This window comes from Schistocerca gregaria, chromosome 8, assembly GCF_023897955.1.
Source record: "Schistocerca gregaria isolate iqSchGreg1 chromosome 8, iqSchGreg1.2, whole genome shotgun sequence".
Taxonomy (NCBI): Eukaryota; Metazoa; Arthropoda; class Insecta; order Orthoptera; family Acrididae; genus Schistocerca; species Schistocerca gregaria.
Window position 1 is genome coordinate 264,399,620 of NC_064927.1, and position 27,635 is coordinate 264,427,254.

At 39.4% G+C, this 27,635-nt stretch overlaps 1 protein-coding gene across 2 annotated transcripts in view; it reads left to right on the plus strand.

Moving 5' to 3' along the window:
- The window catches only part of LOC126284228 (putative ATPase N2B), a 68,674-nt gene that overhangs the window by 30,467 nt on the left and 10,572 nt on the right, over positions 1 to 27,635 (plus strand). For both annotated transcript variants that reach the window (XM_049983003.1, XM_049983004.1), the window contains 2 exons: positions 3,133 to 3,273; positions 18,391 to 18,513. In XM_049983003.1, the coding sequence (XP_049838960.1) occupies positions 3,133 to 3,273; positions 18,391 to 18,513 (264 nt within the window). The remainder of the gene's footprint in view (positions 1 to 3,132; positions 3,274 to 18,390; positions 18,514 to 27,635) is intronic.

Below are 27,635 nucleotides of genomic sequence, written 5' to 3' on the forward strand. Positions count from 1 at the left end.
ATTCCTCTATCAAATTGTGACAGTTGCTCAAAGTTGGGTTGTGTATGTCAACATTTAGACAAAAACCCAGTCTATGCAGTGAGGCCATACTAACTCCCCATGTAAACATTTTTCCTTTCTTTTTTCTTTTTTTTTCCTTAACAGAAAGGGACTACTTATTGATTTTATGAAAAGAGTCACTATAACAAACTCCAAAATTAACTACGAAACCCAGAAAAAAATCTCAGAAGAGCCATACAGATCAAAAGAGCAGGATGTTGAATTCTGTCATCATTTTTGTGCTTGGTAATCTGGGGCCAGATACTGCCATAAGCATGCAAGTCATTTAATAGTTTCATCTGTGAAATTTTTGATCATCCTCAATAAAAAAAACCTGTTCTGTCATCCAATGATTTTTGACTTTTATCAGAAGGTAATAACAAGGCTAAGACTGCAGCAATTTAAAAATGACAACAAGTAAAGGACAGTGTCAAAGCATGGCTTAGCTCACAGGTGGCAGAATTCTACAATGAGGCCACTGAAAAACTCGTTCCTTGATACAAGTTCCTTATTGTAAGAGTTAGTTATGTAGAAAAATAGCTGGAGAGTTGTAGCTTTAAATTGTATATAATAAAGAACCATTCAGTGTACTTTTTCCTTTTTAAATATGTAAATTAATGGAACTTACTTTCTGAATATCCGTCATGTTTTCTTTAAAGACTGTAAGTAGCTACATTCTTTTTCAGTAGTTATGGTTTTCTTATATAGCAATTGTCTGTATTGGCATGCAGTTGTAGACTATGATGCCTTCTGGAAGCATTATTCATTTTTGTTTGTTTTTAAATCAAATTTGAGGAAGATCTCTAGTCACAAATAGAGAGAACTGGAACTCTAGGTGTCATTTGTCAACTCTCTAGACTACAAGAAGATGCTATTGTTTTTTCCCTCATTCTAAGTCACAGTGTATTGTATCGATATCACTCTTATTTGCCTTGAAAACAGCTATTCTTGATCATCAGATTCTAAACTACATACCAGCAAAGACTGATCTTATTAAAGCTGTCAGGATGGGTCACAAGTCATGCTTGGGGTAACTCAGACAGTAGAGCACTTGCCCACGAAAGGCAAAGGTCCCAAGTTCGGGTCTCAGTCTGGCACACAGTCTTAATCTGAAGTTTCATGTCAGCGCACACTCTGCTGCAGAATGAAAATCTCATTGTGCAAACAGATTTTGTTGTTACTGCACTTTCTTCTGTTGCCATGTAGCCATAAGAAGAAATGATGGTGATTATTAAGCTGAAGCAACAGTATGTTGGGCCACCATATTATGTTGAACAACAGATAAAGATAATGATGCACAGAATGAGCTTTAGGAAAGTCTCATATTTCAAATTTAAAAACCACTCATTCTGTTAAAACATTTGCATACTAACATTCTCTTGCATAGCCATCATTTGCTTACTCCCAGAATCTGGGGGACTAGTAAACTATTGTGACACCATATAAGAGGGTGAACATAAAGTTGTACAGCAGTGGTTGTCAACCTGGTCCCCATCACCCACTTGTGGGTGTTATGGTGAGCGATAGGCTAGGCTGTAGGGATTTTAAAGTTTTGTCATTAGGTATTCAAACAGTTTTGACGTAAAATATTTGGTAAGTAATTATTATTATATGCTTTAACTTGCTGTAACACTGCTTTATAAATTTTATAAAGAAAAGTTACTTCCGTACTTTATAAATGACCATTACTGTGAAACCAGTGGCCAGTTAAAAAATTTTGCTAGTTACAGATATACAGAAGAGGTGATAGGTAAAATAGGTTGACTACCCCTGTTGTACATGAAGAGTTCAGTCATCTAATATGTGATAAAATTTCAGAACACATGTTTTTTAGATGTTGTAAATTACTCGGGGGGCACCAGTCGTCTGACTGGTTTGATGCGGCCCGCCACGAATTCCTTTCCTGTACCAACCTCTTCGTCTCCGAGTAGCACTTGCAACCTGTGTCCTCAGTTATTTTAGCAAATGGATAGGAAAAGTGTTTTTAGTGCCCCAGTTGTTATGGGTGTATTCTGGAGATAAACTGAAATAAAGGCTGATTTCAAATGACTGTAACAGAATAGAAGGCATGCATATAAGCTGACAGGCGGGTGCTTCAAAGTAGTTAAGTCGCCTTACCAGTATGGAAAGACATTTAAGAAAAGGAAAAGAAATATGAAGACAAGTTCCCTTAATTATCATGTGAAGGTCATTTGGAATAAAACAGTGGTGGGTGAAATATTACTTGAATTGCTTTAATGCAGGATTCCATCTGAACCGGCTCTGTATAAGTCTAAACAAAGAAAATTGTATGGCTTCTGCATAATAACACATGTTGAAAGTCTATAAAGTTCATATGATGGATACATGTGAAGTGATCTAAACCATGTGTATTTGTTCACAGAAAAACTGCATTGCATCAACACGATACATCCTGGGAGAATTTTAAAATAATCAGCTATGCATAATTTTTCATTTGTCTGTATCTGTAAATTTATTATCAATAGGTCACATTCCACACGCCCAAACGTCTGAGCTTTTGTCATCCATAACAACATTCAAATTTTAAACTGGCTCACAACAATGTTTTTTATGTCTCATATAAATTCTTGAGAAGGCATCCATTAACAATTGCTTGAGCTTGACGCAATGCTTGGTTATTTAGCACATATGTAATTATTCAGTGTATTTCTGCCACATGCCCTGGATGTTCGTCCTGATTTGTATCTTGTGGTGATGTTTACTGTACACTGAACTGCACTGCACTCTGTCACCATTGACTTACTGATACACACACTTCAAATAATCATTGCTGCCATTTTTATGTCCATCAGTCCAAGAGAGTTGCTGAACCCCTGTAGAATTGGGAGAGTAAATAAAATCAATCCCTCCCTCCCTCCCTCCCTCCCTCCCTCCCTCCCTCCCTCCCTCCCTCCCTCCCTCGTGTGCTCTTGTGGGTGTGGTTGTGGATGAAAAATATGGAACAGTAGAACAATGGTTGAGTGGTTCCTGATATTTTGTTTGAGTAATTGCTGTTACTTTTCGTTACTTAAAATAAATCAATGTTCTATGCTGAGAACCTTACTTTTACTGCTGTGTGTTTTTGCCTTACAGCCTCTGGGTGCGAGTGATTACTTGCAGATTTCCCGTGTCTTCCATACTGTTCTGATCCGTGATGTCCCCCAGCTGACTCTCAAGCAGAAGTCTCCTGCGCGTCGATTCATAACCTTGATAGACACGTTGTATGACAACAGGGTAATGTATTCCGGCACAAGGTCATTTTAATTGGAAGTGATTTCAAAGAAATGTGTCTCTCACAGTTTACATTTCAATAAGAATATGTAACTGGTTTTATGACTTTACAAACTCTGTGTGGCAAGTGGTCTGTATTTTTGTAGGGTTAGGACTATGCTAGCAACAGTTTAATATTTGATTACAAAAACATTAAAAGAAAATGAAAAATTGAGTTTTGCTTAAGACAGACCCTCTTCAAAAACAAATGTACAACATTCCTCCCACTTCCTTGGTTTGCTGGACTTCTGGGATAGGTGAAATCAGTCAGAGATTCAGTGTTTGTTATTTTTTAAATGTTGAGTGAGGCACTGAAAACTGATCTATGATGGACTTTCACTTTTTTCACTATTGCCTCAAATGTGATATTCTGCCCTTCAAGCCTGAGGAACCTGAGGAACTCCACTTCTCTTATAATTCACAGTTTGACACAGAGAAGTGATCTACCAGTTCATTATTCAACATTCAGACTTGTCTGACCACACTGAAAATGCCTATGCCACTTAACCATTGTGTCATACAGTGACGCGTTATCGCCATGCACTTCACCAACTCAGTGTTGATTGTTCCAACATTGTTCCTCTTCAAACACAGAAAATGAATTACTTTATGAAACTTCACTTTACCAGTGAGATGCAACATTTTGCTTTGGCTCCTCTAGCGGCTTGCTATGGTAACCTTATTCAAGGATTTCCACAGGTGCCAAGGATTGGAGACACGTACCTGTAAACAAAGAAAAATAATTATGCCACTTTATTTTTTCAGGGTGATAATGAAAACTGTGAGACTAATGACCTTCAATGTTGTTTAGTTGTTACTCTTTCCTCCGATACATTGCTAGCTGTGTAGACATTAATTATATTAACATTAAACTACAGATAGAAAGGTGTATGCTATGTGTATGTTTGATTGTGAACTGCGGAGTGTACTTAGATGTGTGAATACAATTTAAATGTAAGAGGGAAGCTCTTACATAAACAACTTTTGTTGCTTCAGTTATGTCAAGTAGATGATGTTTACCTGGTACTGCTAGCTTTGTATTCATGTGACCTCTTGGACGCTTACCCAGGAACAATGGTTATGTACATGTAAAATGGTGGAAGCTAAGTGAAGAGATTTTTATTATTAGCAATTCTGTGTAGCTGATCAATTGTGTTGGTTGCTAATTCATGTACATAACTTTCTGAGCCTTTTATAAATTAGAATTTTTATAACATTGATGCATGTCTTGTTCATTTGCTGTGTCTGCTTTAAAAGCTTTACAGTGGAAAGAATATCTACAGGTGATCTGTCTGATAAGATGATTGATTTTTCTGTTTTGTAATGGACATTTCTGTTTTGTATTTTAGCACGCTGCAAACAATTACTTATGTGAGAATCTTCATGTTTTCATGCTTGTTCTATGAAATTAAGTTCTTGCAGTCATATCCAGTAAGTGTTCCTCTGGTGATATTTCAGCTTGGAACCATGGAGCCATATTTAGAGATGTAGGACTGTTGTTGCAACCCTCCCACTTGTCTAATAAACAAACAACTTGCACTCTTGAACATGTAGGTACAGACCACCACAGCTGCAGAAATTTCCCTTCAGCAGCTGAGATGGATATCACTGGCATTCTATCTATAGCAGAGAACATGTCACAGGTTCTGATTTGCAAACACTGGACGTTAACAACAGGGCCATTATACTGCTGTCTTTGGGAGCTCACTGTTTCAAGTGCTGGATTCACATTTCACCTTACTTAGAACCACCATTGCAATTTGGTAAGTCATTAGTCAGAGATATATTGAAGGCTTTCTTAATCGTCAACTTTCAGAAGGATGATGTGGATGTTAAACTCTTGACATTTTCATGGTATACTGCCCACTGCCACATAGTGTGCTGTCCAGCAATTGCTGACTTGTCAGGCTGTAGCATGTGGATGTTGGGTTGATGTCCCATACAAAGACTGTTTTAATACCACATGACATCTATGATGCTAAAATGAAAATTCTGCTGGATGATTGCACATATAACAAGATTGATAAGTAAGTACCCCACTAACCACATGGTCTCAAGATGTATTTTCTCTTGAATGCTTCCTCATTCCATCAAGAAGTAGTGAATATATTAAAAATTCATGATGCAGCTGCACTGAGGTTATATGGTTTGCTAATGCTGTGCAAGAAGGATGTGCCCTTGCTCAAAAGCAAGAAATACTGACTGAGTCTCTAAAATATTTCATTGCCAAGCTCTTAGCCTTGTTGTAGACATCTATTGTTCAGAAGTGCCCTCACTACATATGGAACTAAACTGAATTTATTAACAGACTGCAGCCTCTCAGGCTCAACAGTTCAGACTGATTGGTCAATTTTGATGTCGTATCATTGTTACCAAAGTCTTCCTCATAGAGTTTTAATCATTCATTGGAAAATACGAGGGCTATCCACAAAGTACATTACGTTTTCGTTTGTGTCCGTTAGGGGCGGGGCTAGCGCGGCCATCTTGGTGTCATGGCATTCCCCGCTCAGTCGGCATCCTGCTGTGCTATTGAGAGGTTCGTGCTGTACTCCGTTGAGTTACTGTGACAGTTTGAAATGCCAGCGTTAATTGAAAATGCCGCAAAGTGTGAAGTGCGTGCTGTAATAAGGTTTATGAGTGCAAAAAACTGTGCACCTATAGAAATCTATCAGCAGTTTTGTGAAGTGTATGGGAATAACATAATCACTGAAGGTGGAGTGCGTCAATGGGTCATAAAATTTAAAAATGGATGAACTAACGTTCACGACGAAGAGCGAAGTGGAAGACCCAGCATAGTGACTGCCGAACTTGTCAAAAAAGTCGATGCCACGGTCCGTGACAACCGTAATTTCACAATAACAGAACTCTCTATGAGTTTTCCACAAATTTCACAAAGTTTGTTACATGAAATCATTACCAAAAAGCTTGGTTACCACAAGTTTTGTGCAAGATGGATACCAAAAATCTTGACAGAGATTCACAAAAATCAGCGAATGGCTGCAGCGTTAACGTTTTTGGATGCTTACGAGAAAGATGGCGACTCATTACTCGATCGCATCATTACTGGTGACAAAACATGGGTTAAGCATGTGAACTGCGAGACAAAATTGCAGTCAATGCAGTGGGGGCACACAAATTCCCCCCCAAAATCCAAGAAAAGCATGCAGACAATGTCGGCAAGCAAGGTGATGCCGATTGTTTTTTGGGACAGAAAAGGTGTGATTTTTGTGGATTTGCCAAACTCTGCACAACCTCAGAAGAGCAATACAAAACAAGCGCAGGGGAAAGTTGGGCTCATACATCTAGCTGATTCACGACAACAGCCAGGCCTACACGGCAAATGCCACTCGTGAAATTCTCGAATCTTTTAAGTGGGAGTTGTTTCCTCATCCGCTGTATGGTCCCGACCTGGCACCAAGCGACTTCCACTTATTCCTAGCAATGAAGAAGTGGTTGGCTATGCAGCGTTTTGATGACGATGCACAACTTCAAGAAGAAGTAACCACGTGGTTGAAGGCGCAGGTGGCCGAATTTTACGACGAAGGAATTTCCATCGCTACGATAAGTGCCTTAATTTAAATGGCAACTGTAGAATAGTAGTATTTAAGTGTGGCTTTTGTCTGTATATAATAAAAAAATTTCCAATACTTTATTTATTTTTAATTCCAAAACATAATGTACTTTGTGGATAGCCCACGTATAATGTGCAAAACATTTTGGTACACAGATTATAACTTTATTTTAGCATGTCCTTACCTCAGAATATTCATTATTCAACTTTGTTGGCAAGTTTGTTTATGAAGGACTTTGAGGAAAAGGCGCTGGACTTTTAAAATTTATACTGATATTTTTTTGAGGTATGTGGATGATAAATTTGTGGTGTGGCCCCATGGTGATGATGAACTTCATCAATTCTTTTATCATCTTAGTTACATCCATTAAAATATCAGTTCACATTCAGATGGAAAAGAATGAAACCTCCCTTTTTTGACTGTTTTAGTGTGTCACAAAACTGACAGCACATTTGGGAGATGTACTCTTCAGTGTTACAAATGTATAGTCAATCTGCCTAATCTTCACCGAGCTTGTGTGAGAGAGAGTAGGTTGATGGAAGTAATTGCATGCAACTTCTGTGCCTAATAACACAGCTGCCTGTGTGGTGTGTTAAGGCCATGGGTATCTCACTCATCTGTGCACATATTCGCATTTGCTACAAAGTTGCAGTAAAGATGCTACATGCTATTTCCTTCTGCTCCATTGAGACACAGCTAACTGCCATGTTTCCTTGCATGTGGAAGGGGTACTCACCTGTTGGATCATATTCAGCAACCACTTGCCCACATGAGGACAAGTGGGGGAACTGCTGGCTAACTGAAGCTGAGCCGTTAAAAAGCATGTGATAGGAAATGAGTGCCACTTACACAGCTTTGCCTCAAGAATGCAGTGCTCTTCGTAACTGAACATACCACAAGCCAAAACACTCAGTTTTATACCTGCAGGCAGACAGTTTATTACCATCCACCACAGACAGCTGGTGTCTTGTCCACCCCATTAGCTGAATGGTCAGCACGTTGGAATGCCTCGCACAGGGGCCTGGATTCGATTCCAGGCTGGCGTGGGAGATTCCCCCCCCCCCCCCCCCCCCTCAGGGACTGGGTGTTGTGCTGTCTTAATCATCATTTCATCCCCATTGTCAACTCGCAAGTCGCCCAATGTGGCATTGCAGTCAGTAAGACTTCCACTTGGTGGCCGAACTACTTGAATGGGAACTCCCGGCCGCTGACACTATATGATCATTTCCGTTTTTCCAGCTGGTGTCATCAATACAATTGTCCACATAGTGTGTACCATTATGGACAACTGCCTTTTTGAATATCTTGAACAATTAAAAATAGCATTTGAAGATAATGGGAGTGTACTCCACAAAAATGGAAGGATCTGTAGTTCAGACCAAAAGTGAATCCCCTGGGAACCAAGAGGTTTGAGAGGAAAGGTTCAAATCCATGGCTTTCCTGTAAGTAGGGGATATTTCTTCTGGAGTAGATCAGAAGTTTTCTAAGTAGAAAGTGAAGATTATCTTTTGCCCAGCCACTCTCAATTGCTTTGTAAAGTTTGACCTAATACTGTATAATGCAGGCATATACTAGATCACCTACCAGTACAGATTTTTGTTTGATGTGCAGATGACATGAGAACCATTCACTAATGTTGCTTGGAGCATCACTGCTACACATGTTGCAAATAAGCAGTGGCTGAGCACTACATAGAGACTGGCCACTCCATGGGCTATGAAAACATGAGGATTATAATGTCTTCATGATACTTAAAGGACCCGGTGATGAAGGAAGCCATCAAAATTTGACTGGTGAACAATTTACTTAATTGTGGCAGTGATTCTAACTTACTTAACCTTTTAAATACTGATGCTGTTTTTAGTAACATATGCTTGCATTTAGGATCTAGAAGTACCCCAACAGAGTTTAGGTATGTTTATAAATAATAATTGGAATTAACTTATGTATTTATATATTTACGTAATAAAATATAACGTTTTTAAAGTGTTTATTGTGCTTACAGTAGTCAGTCTTAACAGAAATTTTAAATCATTTACAAAAACTTGTTTCCAGTTTTTTATTTTCTTGCTTAGATAAAATGACATAAAAATCAACTCCATAATTAACTTGTAATTAAAATCTTTGTTTTTTTAAACAAGATAGGAACACAAAATGAAATTAAAATTGCAAAACAAAAATACTATTAGTAAGGAAAAATGACAGTACATTATTAAGAGCCTACAAAATCATTCATTTTCTTTGGGTTTGCAGGACAAACAATAATTGATTGTCTTTGTGTGAGGCTTACAAAATAAATTATTTTAAAGTTTTACATGTTGGAGAGCTCTTTATATCTTTCAACCTCAGGCAAATGTAACACATTCACTTTTGAGAATTACTAGTACCGGGCTCATCTGCATTAGGCATTGATAAAGTTTGTTCTTTGCGAGCCAAGTTGCACATTATTTCCTGTATATCTTTGGCCAAATTTGGGTTATTTTCTAATCCGCTGCAAATATGTATCTTTACAAGACCCATTGTAATGGACTTTATGTATCCTCTGTTACTGATTTTTATTTGTATTAGAACTGACCAAAAAACATCTGTTAGCAAGAGAAATATTCAGTATAGCAACAAAAATTGTGTTCGGCCATTTCTTGTTCTACATGAACAAGTATAATTTGAGGATTTCAAATCTAAAATGTCAACTATTCCTTTAGTGTTATTGTAAAATTATGTAATTACAGGTTTCTTCAATTTTTGATTTGAAGACACATTGTGATGCATAGAAAACTACTCTTTTATACTTCTTTGGAATGAATGACACCAAGGTCTTGTCTCATACATATCCAAAAAATGTTTTGATTCAGTGCGTTCTCTTTTATTAGGCAAAAACTCGTGAAGGATTTCCCATTTGTTGTTTCATACAGTGCGTACATATGTTAGTCTTTGGTTCCATAAAACTACTCTGCAAGCTTTAGCACATTCTCTGTTGGCACTGCGAAAAGGGTATTTCTGTGGGTAAATGGTTTTCCAGAGTATATGTATGCCTTATGCATTTTCAGGCCCTAGTTTCCAAGTTTACTATTGATAAACATTCTGAATGAGCATCTTCCTCAAAATATTACCAACATTTCATCAAAACATAAATATTCTGAACAAGGATAGTTCACACCACAGTCACTATTAAAAATTTTCAAAAATTTCTTTTATCAAGGCCAGTGTTATCTGTAGATTTTCTTTCTTTGCGTGTACTGATGTCATCAAATGTTACATTGAAATAAATGAATAAAATCCTTTTTAGTCCCATTACACCTTGAGAAATATCTCTACCAGTAAAATCAGTTGCCATTAGCAATCTAATATCTTTGTGGTTTGACTTGAATATTAAAATAAACACAAGCAATCCAAGTTAAGTTCTCAATTCACAGCAGTCACTGTTTTTAGCATAGTATGGCTGTAATAATGTAGTTTAATATTTGTCATCAAGTTTTTTGTTGGTATAGTGCATGCTAGTCCCAATCACATCACCAGTAAATAAAAGTTTCCAACTCTCTACTGGCGACATTTTACTGTTAGAAACAGCAGATCATTTCAATCTCTTTCACATAGTATTGTGCTGTAGTGTACAATATGAATGTGAGGCAGATTTACTCCATTTGTATCTGTTCTTACTTGGCTTTCTTCTTCTTCCTCATCAATTTTCTCGATCTCTGATCCAGAAAGGTCTTAACTGTGTATTGAATCATGATCGCTGATGTCAAGTCCTTCTTCTTCTTCTTCTTCTTCTTCTTCTTTTGTGTTATTTTTACTTTCTGAGTCAGTGCCTTCATCTAACAGTCATAAAATATCCTCATCAGAGATAAAGTGAGCCATTGTTATAAATATACTAGAATATAAGCAAATTACTGTATTAGCATGTTGTAAGTAAATGCTACACAAAATCACATGTGGGGTCTACAGAAACCCCAATAATGTAAAACAGGTACTTACTGTTGCAAGAGTGCAGGTCACGTCACCTGTCATAAGCCTCTGCAGCCTACTGAGAATACCTAAACTGATGGATCTGTAGTGCGCCAACAGTAGAAATTACATAAAAAAGTCTTGTGTGGGCTGCTCAAACCCCGCCGTAGTAGTTAGATATTAAAATTAGAAATCTGGCACCTGAAACAGGCAGCTCTCAAAGACAGTGGTACAGTACCCCTTTCATTAATGCACAGTGTTTATAAATCAGAATGTGACACAATGCCCATCATAGAAGGTGTGGCAGTACTATACTCCTCCACTGCCCATTTATGTGGCCATGTTGGTGTGTATTAATATGCAAAATAGTGTGGGTGACATTTTTATTAGGTGGATGAGAAGGCTACACTGTCAGTCTTAAGTGTAGTAGGTGGATGATGCTTCCTAGCCAAATATGTCAGGAGATGTGACTTATTTGATATGGTTGCATTCATGTAATTTGTGGAATTATGTATGTGGTTTTTGGCAGGTTTAAGTATAACTGGCTGTATACCACTATATACAGTTCATCTTATTCACTACCCATCTTTTTACGAGATTTTTGGCATTTCATTGTAAGTCCATCTGTTCAATGCTAGAGACCCAAATAGTTTCTCCTTAAATAGCTGCTTACTTCAGTTATGCTGAAGGAGTGACTCGGAATTGGAAATAAAACTTTTTTTTAGGTCATACAAGTACTCTCTAATCACAAGTATGGAAACTCTAATACAGATCAACAGGAATTCACCAGATCTACATTTTTAAGTCACATGCGATGTCCCCATCTGGTGTTTGATTTAAAGAATATTTCCAAAAATAGTAAAACTTTTCATTCAGATATTGTTTTATTCGGTGAATGATACAGGATGGACATGGTGATGAGATACTATGGCAAAATCTTTAACGACTGTCCATTGTTTTCTGGGGGGGGGGGGGGGGGGGGCTGATAAGAATTGTTAACTTCTTGATCCAAGTAATGCTATTGTAGTCAAAGTACACGATATTTGTTTGTTCTTAAAACATCTGCCTGTAAACTTTGTAATAATTAATGGCAATAACTTTACATTTCCATCTATTTTATAACACACAAGAACTGTCAATTTTTCTTTTACTGATACATTCAGACATTCAATGTGGTCATTATTCATCCTCAGTCTTGCAACTTCTCTTGCAAGATGTTTCCACCTTTGTGAATGTTTAATATTCTCATCGAATGAAACTAATTTAGTAGCATGTTTCAGACAGTGAAAAGTCCAGATTGGAATATCAACAGTTATAGAAAGACTAGATTGCTACTCATCCCAAAGATGACACATTGAGTTGCAGACAGGCTCAATTAAAAGTCTGTTATAATGTAAGCTTTTGGGCAAAACCTTCATCCAAAAACAAAAAGTGCACGCAATCACATAAGCAAGCAAATCTTACACACACATTACCACTATCTCTGGCTGCTCAGGCCAGACTGAAACTTTGCCTGGTGAAGTGTGCAAGAACTGGAGGTGGCAGACAAGTCTACCTGGTGCAGCATCATGAGGTTGTGGGGGAGGGAGGGAAGGGAAAAAAAGAGAGCAGAAAGAGGAGGAGCAGAGAAGAGGGAAAAGGATTGGTGGGTGCATTGGCAGAGAGCAGTGCACAATGAGCATGAGGGGACATGAGGCCAGTGGACGTGATAAGACAGAGGAGGTGGAAACCGAGGGGTGGAGGGTGCATGGACAGTGAGTTAACGCAGGTTGAGGCCGGGAAGATTTCAAGAGCTGAGAATTTGGTGTAAAGATAACTCTATTTGTGCAGTTCAGAAAAGCTGGTAGTGGAGGGAAGCATCCAGATGGCCCGGCTTCTAAAGCAGCCATTAAAATTAAGCATGTTACGTTCAGCTGCATGTTGTGCAATGGGATATTCCATTTTGCTCTTGAACACAGTTCAACAGTGGTCATTCATCCCAGTTGACAGCTGGTTGATGGCCATACCAATATAAAATGCTTGAGGAATGATAGCAGCAGAACTGTTGTATGACATGGCTGCTTTCATAGGTAGTCCGGCCTATAAGCCTGTGACAGGACTGGAATAGGAAGTGCTTTGGGGGTGGATTTGGCAGTCTTGCACCTAGCCTTCCCACATGGATATGACCCCTGTAGCAAGTGGTTGGGATTGGGAGTGTCATAGAGATACATTAGGATGTTGTGGAGATTGGGTGCGGAAGGGAACCACATTGTTCCTCCTTGTCCTATTCAAAGGCCTCACCTTCAGCCCTAAACCAAAATGTAACCATGCTGAATTTGTTAAAGACCTGCTCTCATTCTCTTGATCCCTGCACTGGAGAGACACTTCTTTGCCACTGATCCTTCCAACCAAATCCAACTTCATCCCAACACTGAACCCTGTATCTCCCAGTTCATGCCACCATTCAGCTGTGGATCTCTCCTCATCCACCTGTTTAACCTATGCCTATTCATCTTCTGGGAATTCTTTACCTTCTGTTAGGTCTCGCCAGCCGTACCCAGGTTCCATCCCAAGAACTCTAACCTTTCAGCAGAAGAAAGGACAGCTATATACAGCCTCAAAACACTTCATGACCTAATCCACTTACCTGCTAACTAAGGTTCCACCACTGTTGTTATGAATTACAGTGACTATCTGGCAGAAAGCCTCTGCCAATTGTGTGACACCTCCATCTATAAACTCTGCCAGATTGATTCCATCTCAGGATTCTAAAATAACCTCCAATCCTTGCTTAAAACTGTAGTCCTTTCCAAGAACCTCTCCCCTACTCCATTTCCTTCCTCGCCTCATCACATCCTGCACACCCACTTTCTGTCTGCTCCCCAAAATTCACAGACCAACCATCATGTATGCCCCATCATAAATATTATTGTGCTCACACTGAAAAAATTTCATCCCTCATTGACCAACCCCTCCAACCCATTGCCCAGAATCAAGCCTTCCAGTTCAAAGATATCAACCACTTGCTTCACCAACTCTCCCACTTTTTTACCCCAAGGTCACTTTCCTATATTCCAACATCTGTCATGCCTATGGTCTTGCCACTATTGAACATCACTTCTCCCGACATCCATAAGACTCCAAACCCAAGACCTTATTCCTTATACTTTACTAGCTACATCCTAATACACAACTGCTGCTCCTTTGAGGGGACGGTATACAAACAAACCTGAGGCACAGCCATGGGCACCCATATGGCCTCCTGTGCCAACCTGTTAATGGGCCATCTAGAAGAAACCATCTCAGCCTCCCAATACCCCAAACCTCTGAGGTGGTTCAGGTTCATTGACAATTTCTTCATGATCTGCACACAGGACCAGGACACCCTATCCTCATCCCTTCACAACCTCACCACACCACCTTCTCCCCCACCCACATCACTTAGTCCTTCACAACCCAGAGTGTCACCTCCCTGGATGTTGACCATCTCTCTGTGGGCTCCAGCCACACCTCTGTTCTCATTAAACCCACCAACTACCAAAAGTACCTGCATCTCGACAGTTTCTATCCCTCTCATACCAGAAAATCCCTCCCGTACAGTCTAGCCACCAGAGAACAGTGTATTTGCAATGATGGTAGCTCCTTTGTCCAGAACACTGAAAGTATCATAGAGGCCTTCATACATAGACACTATCCCCCAGATTTCTTATGCCATATTCCCAGACACCCCAATTCCTCCCACCACCATCAAGAACCAGATACAAAGGAGCCCCTCCTCATCACCCAGTACTTCCCTGAACTAGAAAAATTGAAGCACATCCTTCTTCAGGCCTTTGATTATCTATCTTCATGCCCTGCGATGAAGGACATCCCAGCCAAGATGCTTCCCGTCCCTCCTAAAGTGGTGTTCCATCACTCACTTGACAGGAGTTGAAAACATTGATCAAATAACTGTAACCTACCTAAAGATGGAAAGAATCATTTCTGAATAACTTGTCACTTATTAATGAAACCTGTTTGAAAATTGGCATGTTTGGAATTTAATTGAAAATGGACATGTTAGGAATGTAATTGAAAATAGGTTTTAATTTCTAAATTGTCTTGTATTTATTGTTGTAAATCAAACCTTTGTTTAATGCATCGTTTGTAAAAATATGTTATGTTACTTACACCAGAACTGACAAAAGTTAATTAAGTAATTGAATTCTTAAAAGCAAATGTGTTGACATGTTTTAGTTCGCATTGCTGTCAGGTACTAAGATCAACAACTTCATAAATTAAGTTAGTCTTTCATTTTCCCTTTATCTTCTGTGCACCCAAAAAAAGGAGAAGAACCTTAAGGAATGGGGAAAGAGTCAAGGTAAATATTAACACAAGACAAGCAGTTCCTAGAAATTTAATGCACACACTGTATTAAGAAAAATTTGTACTATATTGCTTGACGCTATTCATGTTTATGGCAACTAAATTTAATCAAGTAAATTAGAAAGGCACCTACTACTTTTAAAATGTGGTTGCCTCCTTATTTGTACTAAATAGTTTGTCTCCTGTTTGAAGCCTAATACACACATCAAAAAGTGTTTTGCATCACCTCGGTTCTGAGAGTGCCGTAACCTGTACAGAAAATTGGAATAGAGATCAACATAAACATCATTTCTGCCCTTTTTATTGCTCATGTAAACCACACATTGCATGTTGTACCACCATACAGGGAGACCTTCAGAGGTGGTGGTCCAAGTTGCTGTACACATCAGTACCTCTAATACACAGTAGAATGTCCTCTTGCATTGATGCATGCCAGTATTCATCATGGCATACTATTCATAAGTTCATCAAGGCACTGTTCGTTCAGATTGTCCCACTCCTCAACGGTGATAAGGCACAGATGCCTCAGAGTGGTTGGTGGGTCACGTTATCCATAAACAGCTCTTTTCAGTCTATCCCAGGCATGTCTGGAGAACATGCTGGCCACTCTAGTCGAGCGATGTTGTTATCCTGAAGGCAGTCATTCACAACATGTGCATGATGGGGGTGCGAATTGTCTTCCATGAAAACGAATGACTATCAGTATGCTGCCAATATGGTTGCACTATCAGTCAGAGGGTGGCATTTATGTATCATACAGCCATTACAGCGCCTTCCATGGCAACCAGTGGCATACTGCAGCCCCACATAATGCCACCCCAAAACAGCAGGGGACCTCCACCTTGCTGCACTCACTGGACAATGTGTATGTCTAAGGCATTCAGCCTGACCAGGTGCCTCCAAACACGTCTCCGATGATTGTGTGGTTGAAAGCATATGCAACGCTCCTCGGTGAAGAGACCATTATTTCAATACTGAGTGGTCCATTTGGCATGTTGTTGGGCCAATCTGTACCATGCTGCATCGTGTTGTGATTGCGAAGATGGATCTCGCCATGGATGTCAGGAGTGCAATTGCATATCGTGCAGCCTACTGCACATAGTTTGAGCCGTAACACAATGTCCTGTAGCTGCACAAAAAGTATTATTCAACATGGTGGTGTTGCTGTCAGGATTCCTCTGAGCCATAATCCATAGGTAGTGGTCATCCAAGGCAGCAGCAGTCCTTGGTGGAATGACTGGAAGTGATTGGCTGTTGGACACCCTCTGTCTAATACATGCTGCTCATGCATGGTTGTTTGCATCTTTGGGCGGGTTTAGTGACATCTGTGAACAGTCAAAGGACTGTGTTTGTGATACAATATCCACAGGCAACGTCTATCTTCAGGAGTTCTGGGAACCGGGTTGATGCTAATCTTTTTTTGATGTGTGTATTTACTTGACAACACTGATATTTTTCAAAGAACATAGTCACTTAGAACTACAGATACCAAGTGCTATTTAAGTACTTTACTACTTTCACACAGCTTCAAATGAATGCCACCCATTCCTCATGGACTTAATGCCAACAATAGTGCAAGCACAAGTGCAAACACAAACAGTTAGCTCCTTGAGATGTACAAGATCTCTGATTTCCACTGCATACACAATTGCCAACAAATGTCACCACAGATAGAAATCTAATTACTTACATCTGTTGAATGTTGCAACCACTCCACAGATCTTCTATGACCTATCCATCTCAGAAAAAAATGGGTATCTGTGTATACCCATCCAACCAGCGTGTAAAGAGGTTGGGCACCATCTTGCTGAAAGTGAGTTGAAAATGTCTCATCCTCAGACAGCAACAATGACAGCATATCTTTAACAACCTCAAATAATGAGCTGCTGTTAGTATAGCCTGAACGAAGAAGCCCCCTATAATATAAGTACCATGTACTCCACCCCAAAAAATCACTTTTGATGGGCAACTACCTTTGGTGGATGCATCCATTGAGGACTGACATTTGACCCGCATATGTGAATCTGTTTATTTATCTCTCGGTACACATAGATTAGCTTTATCTGCAAAGAGTATACTGTAGAGGAAATGAATGTTTTCATCCAGCTTGTGTGTTGCTCATTCTGCAAACAGCTGCCAATTACAAACACCCTTAGTGAAATGCTATAATATTTTCGTTTTGTAAGGGTGTGCATTACATGGTCAGAATTTCATGACTGATGTGCAGCTGATCCCGGTTTTCTGCAAGATGATGTGAGTACTGCACTGTGGCCCTTTATTGAATGATGCCAGAACAGCTGTTGATGTTGCTCCCTCCTTAGGTGTTTTTTATCTTCAAACTTTCTTTTTATCTTCAAACTTTCTGTATTTCTATGACAGTCAGTTTTGTGTAATTTCGAGAGAAGTTTCACCACCACACTTGGGGTAATCGGTGATCTCTCAGGGTGGTGTTGGTTGAAATCCTCTGCAAAAATGAGTGCTTCTCTCTCGTGTTATCATGGCAATCTCAGTATGTATGGCTTGTGGTAATGCCATCAACTTTTAAGTCACCTGGTCCTCTTTCCATTTGAAAATTACGAGATGGGTCTTCCAAATGGTTACCATGTTGGTAACGCAGCCCCCACATGTTTTTCGCTCTTCATTGACTTTAAATTTCTATTTATTCAGCTGTTTTTGTTTTAGAAGGGTAATTCCCCATTATGAGCAGCCCTGTACATGGGCTGAAGTATGGCAAATTCTAGTCCTTTATCATATCATTTGCTTTTTCATAATATTTTCCTGTATGCAAGATAATATGATTTAATGGTTTGCATTTCATTCTGTTGATACAGTTGAGCCTTATTCAAGTGCCGGCCGCGGTGGTCTAGCGGTTCTAGGCACGCAATCTGGAACCGCGCGAATCCTGCCTCAGGCATGGATGTGTGTGATGTCCTTAGGTTAGTTAGGTTTAAGTAGTTCTAAGTTCTAGGGGACTGATGACCACAGATGTTAAGTCCCGTAGTGTTCAGAACCATTTGAACCTTATTCAAGCACTCAATTGACTCCTTACTCAGTTGCAAGAATTTCTGCACACATGCAGTGTAAATATGTGACAGCAGTTACTTAAATATTCACAGCTGCATATACAGTTTACTTGTAAACTGTACCTTGCAACCATTGTATCTTAGCATAGTTGTTATAAGAAGAAAAAGTTAAATTTATTATTTCTAATGTGTTTCAGGTGCGTGTAGTGGTTTCTTCAGATGTACCTCATCGACAATTGTTCTTGACTGAGCAGTCCGTTGATCAGATGCTGGATGAGAATCGTGCCTTGATGGATGATCTCAACATACAAGTTGGATCAGTAAGTTTAAAATGTCCAAAATCATAATTTTGTATACATACATGAACTGTATTATTGACTTGAATTCATACTGTTTGTAACATCACAATTCATATTAACATTTTAAAACAAAAGAAGGCTAAAGCAGTATATGGGAAGGCTGAATTGAATATTTCAGTGCTTTGCTAGGTACAGTTATTATAGAAATGGTTTTCCTTTGATTCTTGTGAACTGAAGGTGATTCATTCAGCTAATCTAGAAAGCAGCCCTAGGACTGACTAGTGTTGATAAGACATCACATTAAATTTCAAGTATAGCAGAGAGATTGACAGTGTGTGAAGGTCTTCAAGTTAATAACACATGGTGAAGTCTACAGCATTGTCATTATTATCATAACAACATACACACAATATTATGAGTCCTGTGAAACATCTGAATCATCCAAGAAACTCAACAGCCTGAAGTGCCATGTCTGTGTTTTGTGTATTTCAAGTGAACTGTCTCCTGATTTCCAGGATCCCTTCACTTGTTTTGGTTCTGTTGGGTAATTGTTTCTAATAATTTTTATTTTGGAAACTACAGTTTACTTGTTTGGCAACAGTTTCTATTTACTACATTTGTGCACTATCAGAGGCTCAGCATTTGTTTGCTGGGTACGGGCTTGGCAATCAAGGAGTTCCTGAGCTGTAAGCACCGGCAGTTCTGTCAGTCACCATAAGTGCCGGGCATGCTTCAGCGATCACAATGGGATGCAGTGGTAGCAGTGGTAGAACGTTGTGTGTCCCAGTGAATGGGTATCTTGTCTTGATTGACCAGATGGGTGGTAAAAACCTCTTTAAAAAAACCTCAGTCTCAAGATGTGCTGCGCACCACTGAGAAACATAGGTGTTGAGAAGGAACAGTTGTTAGTGAGCAACCTCGGGACTTACACAGAGTTCTTCATTCATTAGTAACAGAATGCATGCTGCTGGTCAGAATGTATTCTTGATGGTGAAACATAAGGAGGACAGCTTTAAGAAGGTTCAGCTTCTTATATTGAAAAAGGTTTACAGTGTCACAGGTACATTGAAATCAGTCAAATAATTGTGTAATGGAACACTGTTGGTTGAAACTGCTAGTACCCAAGAAGAGACAAACCTCTGGAAAGCTAAATGCCCTGGGGAATATGCCATAGAAACAGAGCTCCACAACACCTTGTGTTACAGCAAAGGTGTTGTGTCATGTAGAGATCCAGTCGGCATTCCCAAGTAGGAATTGAAAGATGAGTGTGCTCAAGAAGGTATCATTAATGTGTAAAGAATATTGAAAAGGGTGAATGAGGATCTGATAAAATCTAACTCCTTCATCCTTACCTTCAACAGCACGAAACTGTTAGAGCATATCAAGGCAGGTTTCCTTTTCCTATGTCTATGGCCCTATGTCCCCAAACCAGTGTGCTGTTTTGATGCAAGTGCTGTGGGCACACCACCTAAATGTAAGGATGAAGCCACATGTGGCATGGCTGCTCGTGACAGATTTGGTTGCTCCTTTCCTCTGAAGTGTATTAATTACTCTAGAGATCACTCTGTCTGGAGCAGGGACTGAAGTGCCGTTCTTGAAGAAAGGAAGATACAGGAAATTAAAACATCCCTTATGGTGAGGTCAAGAAGATATACAATTTCATGCAGCTTCCCACATTCACTACATCTTTTGTTTCAGTCCTTCAAAAGATTACTTCGACAGACAACACTTCTACGCAATCTGAGGTTGCTAGTGTCAACACTAGTACCTGCATTTGTCAGTGCGCTTGAGCACCCGTACATCACCAGAAACACCAACAATACATTTGTGCATTCATTTTGAATATGCCAATTTTTGTCATTTTTCTACTAGTTTGGAGGATGCAACTTTTTTCTCGTGTTGTGTATGATAACCTTTGTGATCAACTTACTGCAAACATATCTTGCTGTGATACAGTTCAATAAACTTTGTATGCACTTTTTTGGCTTTGTAATAGTATCCCATTTTTTTAGATAAGTACATAACTGTGATTTACCTGAAAAACTTACACCATACACTGTGTCTGTTTAAGTAAGTATTTGCTGTGATCACCTGCTTAAGTACTTGTTAATAAACCTGTTCAGTTTCATCATCCACAAGCTCCAATTCAACTACAGAGGCATACATGCCCAGGCAAACATATCAGGTCAGATCGGTGTAAACATTTGTAGTAATATGACTCTTCAGTAGCCACCAGCAAGGTTGAACCACCTGAACATGTCGGACAGTTGCTCCGTGGAAATATTGTGGAATTTGCACAATGTGATTGGCGGCCTGTGAGGACTATTTACATTTGAAGTGATGTTCAGCATCCTCTGATTTCCACAGTCTGAGACCCAAAGTGTCATTAAAAGAACACAGGCAGGTACTGGCAATGAAAATTGGCAAACAGAAAATTAAAATAAAGTGTTTTTTAAAGATCTCGCAAACCTTGAATGAAACACTTGCACATATTCTGAGCTCAAACATTATGATGTTTCTGGAGAAAAACAAGCTATCTTCAAATAATCAGCACTGATGCAGGAAAAAAACAAAAAGAAAGGAAAACGCACTTGCTTTACACACACATGGCATCTTTCAAACAAATTCAGGTGAATGGGTAGATTCTGTCTTCCTAGTTTGCCAAGTGCTACTGGCACTGTACCACATCGTCGAGTACTAACCGTGATATAGTTTTACAGCGTGTTTTCAGAGTGATATGATTGGCTTGATGAATATCAGACAGTAGAACCCAGTATGTTATACAAAAGTTGTACAGAAACGAAAATAATATTGGATGTGGCCCACAAAAGTGTGATAGAGCTTCTAATCTTCTGTTTATAGGTAAAGTGGTTTCTCTTATAGGATCAACATCAATAAAAGATTATTCACTGATATAGCTGTTGTCTGTAGGAAAGAATTATTGTAGGATAATTACAAGGAAATGCAGAAATACTTGGACAAAATCTGCAGTTGGCAAAGCATGGCAGCTTCCATTAACACTTTTGCTGCCATGAGGGCACCGGTAGCCTCAGAAGTGGGTTTCTCACAGGTCACAAGGTCATCGGCTCTCAGCTGCAGATGCATTCAATCAACGCTGGGACAGGCTGACCCCGCAGGAAACCCACATCTGCCTTTTCTATGGTCTTAAGGAAGTAACATTGTAATAGCATGTGCAGTGGCTGCTAGATCGCAGATTCATTTATTTGTGAAACTGTGCCCTTCAAGTGACATTGTTTTCATACATTGTTTTCCTAGTTTAGTTTTAATTGTTCAGAAGAAATAGTCTTATGTAACCATGTGGCAGAGTGATTGTAAGTGTTGGAAGAATATCTTAGGTAGCTATTTGGCACATTATGACTTTTTCTGTAATCACTTGCTAAACACCAAATACATTCTGACTCTATTACTTTGCTTTCTGATGTACAGTAAATGGCACGGTCTAATGGTAGGCCACGGATGAAGTGTGGTGGAGATACAAGCCCTGGTCCCTCTACTGGTAAATAGAGATGGAAACATAAGTCTGATATCTTGACAGAGGAAGAACTGTTAAAAATTCTCAATGCTCATTATGGTGAATTATCTAATGTTTGTGATTTGAGTGACAATGGCGACAACGCACTCAATGAAACATCCTCACCCAAGCAACAATTATAGAGTTAATTATTACTAAAACAAACAGAAATGCTGTGCAGTTCTTGCCTATTGCTCAGCCCCACAGTAAAGCAAGGGCTACAGCTTGGAAGGGGACAAGCACTGATGAGATGCGCAAGTTCCATGGGGCAACTTCACTACCCACACATTAACGAGTGTTCTTAACAGGGTGTACAAGTGTTCTTTACAGGGACAACCCAGTCGCTAGAACTATGTCCTGTAACTGATTTCAACTGCTGTTGAGGTTCATCCATTTTGAGGACAGCGCAACTGTTGGTAAAAGTGATTGTATATTCAAGATCTGAAAACTCCTTGATATTATCCAGAGTAAATTTTGCTTGAATTATGAACCGGGAGAGATACTAGCAGTGGACGAGTCAATGGTGCCCTTTTGCGGATGACTTTTATTTCATCAGTACATCCCCAGCAAGACCCATAGATATGGAATCAAGATATTCAAACTTTGTAAACAAACTGGTTATATGATGAGAATGATTCTTTGCTCAGGATGGCTGTACAATGTCAGTAAAAAATCTTGCAGAAAAAGTAGTTGTAGACTTAATTGAAAAATAAATAGATAAGGGATGCACTGTTGTTACTGACAATTATTACACAAGCATGTCGTTAGCTAGGCATTTGCTGGCTAGAAATAACAACTTTGTAGGTACTCTGAGAAAAAATAGTAAGCATTTTCCCCCCACCATCACGACGTCACAAATAAGAAAAGGCAAACTCATTGGAAGAGAGTCTGATGGAATTGTAGTAACAAAATGGGGAGATAAAAGAATTGTGATGTCTCTCATTATGAAGCATGGCATCAAAATGCGAACCACTGGAAAGAAAAGCAAGAAAAACCAGTGAGGAAATATTAAAGCATGCTGCCATTTTGGATTATAATGCGGCAGTGCATGCTATCAGTGTGTCAGGACAGATGTCAAATTATTTTTCACCACTGAGGAAGACAATAAGATAGTACTATAAAGTGGCATTTGAAATTTTGTTGAACACAGCAGTAGTAAATGCTCACTTTTTGTATAAAATATTTACCAAGACAAATATTCCTATAAAGAATTTTAGGGAGGAAATAATCTTGAGCCTCATAGAGAACAACACTGATAAACCAGCTCCCAATCAATTTTCTGTAAGTTACAGGAGCCATACTGTAGTAGAGAGCATACAGAGAGACAAGCGAAATAGAAAAATCTGGAAGAGGTCAGTAGTTGCTACTTGAAGATTTCAAAAGATAAAAGAAGCACAGAAACTTGTAACAAAGACAACCACAATCTGTAAGGAATGTCACGAATTTGTTTGCATTTCCTGTTTTTCAAAAACACACAAATTGTAAGAAAAACAAATTTTGTTCCAATTTTTGTGTACTGTTTATCACACACACCTAATAAAAATGGTTCAAATGGCTCTGAGCGCTATGGGACTTAACATCTGAGGTCATCAGTCCCCTAGAACTTAGAACTACTTAAACCTAACTAACCTTACGACATCACACACATCCATGCCCGAGGCAGGATTCGAACCTGCGACCGTAGCAGTACCGCGGTTCCGGACTGCAGCGCCTAGAACCGCACGGCCACCGCAGCCGGCATACACACACCTAATAACTAACAGTCAATTGGATGCATTTTCTTATAATTTACACCCTGTTTCTGTATCGCGCCCTGTAAGAAAGTGAGGTAGCCAGTGTCCTCACGGCTCGCAATAATAACCTCTGTGAAGCTGGTTACATTTCTCGGCCATGAGGACACCAGCTACCTCACAATTTAAGCTCTCTTTTGAAGCATTTCGAGCTTTCATACATTTGGGGTGCGCTTCATAACATTAGAACATTCAGTACATGATTACAGACAATTTTTTTTGCCTGGGAAGACAACAGTACCATAAGCCTGCATGGCAGCAAAAGTGTTAAGTGCAGTTAAATGCAAGGAGAGAGAACCCAACAATATCCAAATAGTGGCAAATATCTTGAATGTATTACAACTTACAAATATTTAGAGGTAACACTAAGAAACAATATAAAATAGGACAATCATGTTGCAAGGGCACTAAGAAAATGCAAAGGAAATAACACACAAGACACTAGTGCATCTCCTTATAGAGCATTGTTCCAATAGTTGAAGCCCTTATCAAATAGTCATTATTATAGACATCAAACGAATTCGGAGGTATGCTGCTAAGATCATAACGGGTTGGTATTGTCCAAACAAAAGTGTAACTGCAATGCACAAGGAGCTTAAATGAGAATCCGTGTTATGAAGACTATATACTTTTCCTAACACCTATTGCTTAGATTTAGAGAACCTGTATTCAAAGAAGACTGTTTGACTATTATACTACCATCAATGTATATCTTTTGCAGGGACTATGAGAATATGATAAGAGAGATTAGAGAATGTACAGAGGCATGTACATGCTCTTTTTTTTTTTTTTTTTTTCCCCACGCAATACTCGAATGCTCCCCCCCCCCCCCCTCCCCCCTCCCTCATGAACCATGGACCTTGCCGTTGGTGGGGAGGCTTGCGTGCCTCAGCGATACAGATGGTCGTACCGTAGGTGCAACCACAACGGAGGGGTATCTGTTGAGAGGCCAGACAAACATGTGGTTTCTGAAGAGGGGCAGCAGCCTTTTCAGTAGTTGCAGGGGCAACAGTCTGGATTATTGACTGATATGGCCTTGCTGTGCTAGTACTGCAAACGGCTGAAAGCAAGGGGAAACTACAGCCGTAATTTTTCCCGAGGACATGCAGCTTTACTGTATGATTAAATGATGATGACGTCCTCTTGGGTAAAATATTCCGGAGGCAAAATAGTCCCCCATTCGGATCTCCGGGCGGGGACTACTCAGGAGGACGTCGTTACCAGGACAAAGAAAACTGGCGTTCTACGGATCGGAGCGTGGAATGTCAGATCCCTTAATCAGGCAGGTAGGGTAGAAAATTTAAAAAGGGAAATGGATAGGTTAAAGTTAGATATAGTGGGAATTAGTGAAGTTCGGTGGCAGGAGGAACAAGACTTTTGGTCAGGTGAATACAGGGTTATAAATACAAAATCAAATAGGGGTAATGCAGGAGTAGGTTTAATAGTGAATAAAAAAATAGGAGTGTGGGTAAGCTACCACAAACAGCATAGTGAACGCATTATTGTGGCCAAGATAGACACAAAGCCCATGGGTACTACAGTAGTACAAGTTTATATGCCAACTAGCTCTGCAGATGATGAAGAAATTGATGAAATGTATGATGAGATAAAAGAAATTATTCAGGTAGTGAAGGGAGGTGAAAATTTAATAGTCATGGGGGACTGGAATTCAAGAGTAGAAAAAGGGAGAGAAGGAAACATAGTAGGTGAATATGGATTGGTGCTAAGAAATGAAAGAGGAAGTCGCCTGGTAGAATTTTGCGCAGAGCATAACTTAATCATAGCTAACACTTGGTTTGAGAATCATGAAAGAAGGTTGTATACATGGAAGAACCCTGGAGATACTAAAAGGTATCAGATAGATTATATAATGGTAAGACAGAGATTTAGGAACGAAGTTTTTAATTGTAAGACATTTCCAGGGGCAGGTGTGGTCTCTTACCACAATCTATTGGTTATGAATTGTAGATTAAAACTGAAGAAACTGCAAAAAGGTGGGAATTTAAGGAGATGGGACCTGGATAAACTGAAAGAACAAGAGGTTGTACAGAGTTTCAGAGAGAGCATAAGGGAACAATTGACAGTAATGGGGGATAGAAATACAGTAGAAGAAGAATGGGTAGCTTTGAGGGATGAAGTAGTGAAGGCAGCGGAGGATCAAGTAGGTAAAAAGACGAGGGCTGCTAGAAATCCTTGGGTAACGGAAGAAATATTTAACTTAATTGATGAAAGGAGAAAATATAAAAATGCAGTAAATGAAGCAGGCAAAAAGGAATACAAACGTCTCAAAAATGAGATCGACGGGAAGTGCAAAATGGCTAATCAGGGATGGCAAGAGGACAGATGTAAGGATGTAGAAGCTTATCTCACTAGGGGTAAGATAGATACTGCCTACAGGAAAATTAAAGAGACCTTTGGAGAGAACAGAACCACGTGTATGAATATCAAGAGCTCAGATGGCAACCCAGTTCTAAGCAAAGAAGGGAAGGCAGAAAGGTGGGAAGGTGTATATAGAGGCTTTATACAAGGGCAATGTACTTGAGGACAATATTATGGAAATGGAAGAGGATGTGGATGAAGATGAAATGGGAAATACGATACTGTGTGAAGAGTTTGACAGAGCACTGAAAGACCTGAGTCACAACAAGGCCCCCGGAGTAGACAGCATTCCATTAGAACTACTGATGGTCTTGGGAGAGCCAGTCATGACAAAACTCTACCAGCTGGTGAGCAAGATGTATGAGACAGGCGAAATTCCCTCAGAATTCAAGAAGAATATAATAATTCCAATCCCAAAGAAAGCAGGTGCTGACAGATGTGAAAATTACCAAACTATCAGTTTAATAAGTCACAGCTGCACAATACTAACGCGAATTCTTAACAGACGAATGGAAAAACTAGTAGATGCGGACCTCGGGGAGGATCAGTTTGGATTCCGTAGAAATGTTGGAACACGTAAGGCAATACTGGCCTTACGACTTATCTTAGAAGAAAGATTAAGAAAAGGCAAACCTACATTTCTAGCATTTGTAGACTTAGAGAAAGCTTTTGACAATGTTGACTGGAATACTCTCTTTCAAATTCTGAAGGTGGCAGGGGTAAAATACAGGTAGCGAAAGGCTATTTACAATTTGTACAGAAACCAGATGGCAGTTATAAGAGTCGAGGGACATGAAAGGGAAGCAGTGGTTGGGAAAGGAGTGAGACAGGGTTGTAGCCTCTCCCTGATGTTATTCAATCTGTACATTGAGCAAGCAGTAAAGGAAACAAAAGAAAAATTTGTAGTAGGTATTAAAATTCACGGAGAAGAAGTAAAAACTTTGAGGTTCGCCAATGACATTGTAATTATGTCAGAGACGGCAAAGGACTTGGAAGATCAGTTGAATGGAATGGACAGTGTCTTGAAAGGAGGATATAAGATGAACATCAACAAAAGCAAAACGAGGATAATGGAATGTAGTCAAATTAAATCGGGTGATGCTGAGGGAATTAGATTAGGAAATGAGACACTTAAAGTAGTAAAGGAGTTTTACTATTTAGGAAGTAAAATAACTGATGATAGTTGAAGTAGAGAGGATATAAAATGTAGACTGGTAATGGCAATGAAAGCGTTTCTGAAGAAGAGAAATTTGTTAACCTCGAATATAGATTCATGTATCAGGAAGTTGTTTCTGAAAGTATTTGTATGGAGTGTAGCCATGTATGGAAGTGAAACATGGACAATAAATAGTTTGGACAAGAAGAGAATAGAAGCTTTTGAAATGTGGTGCTACAGAAGAATGCTGAAGATTAGATGGGTAGATCACATAACTAATGAGGAG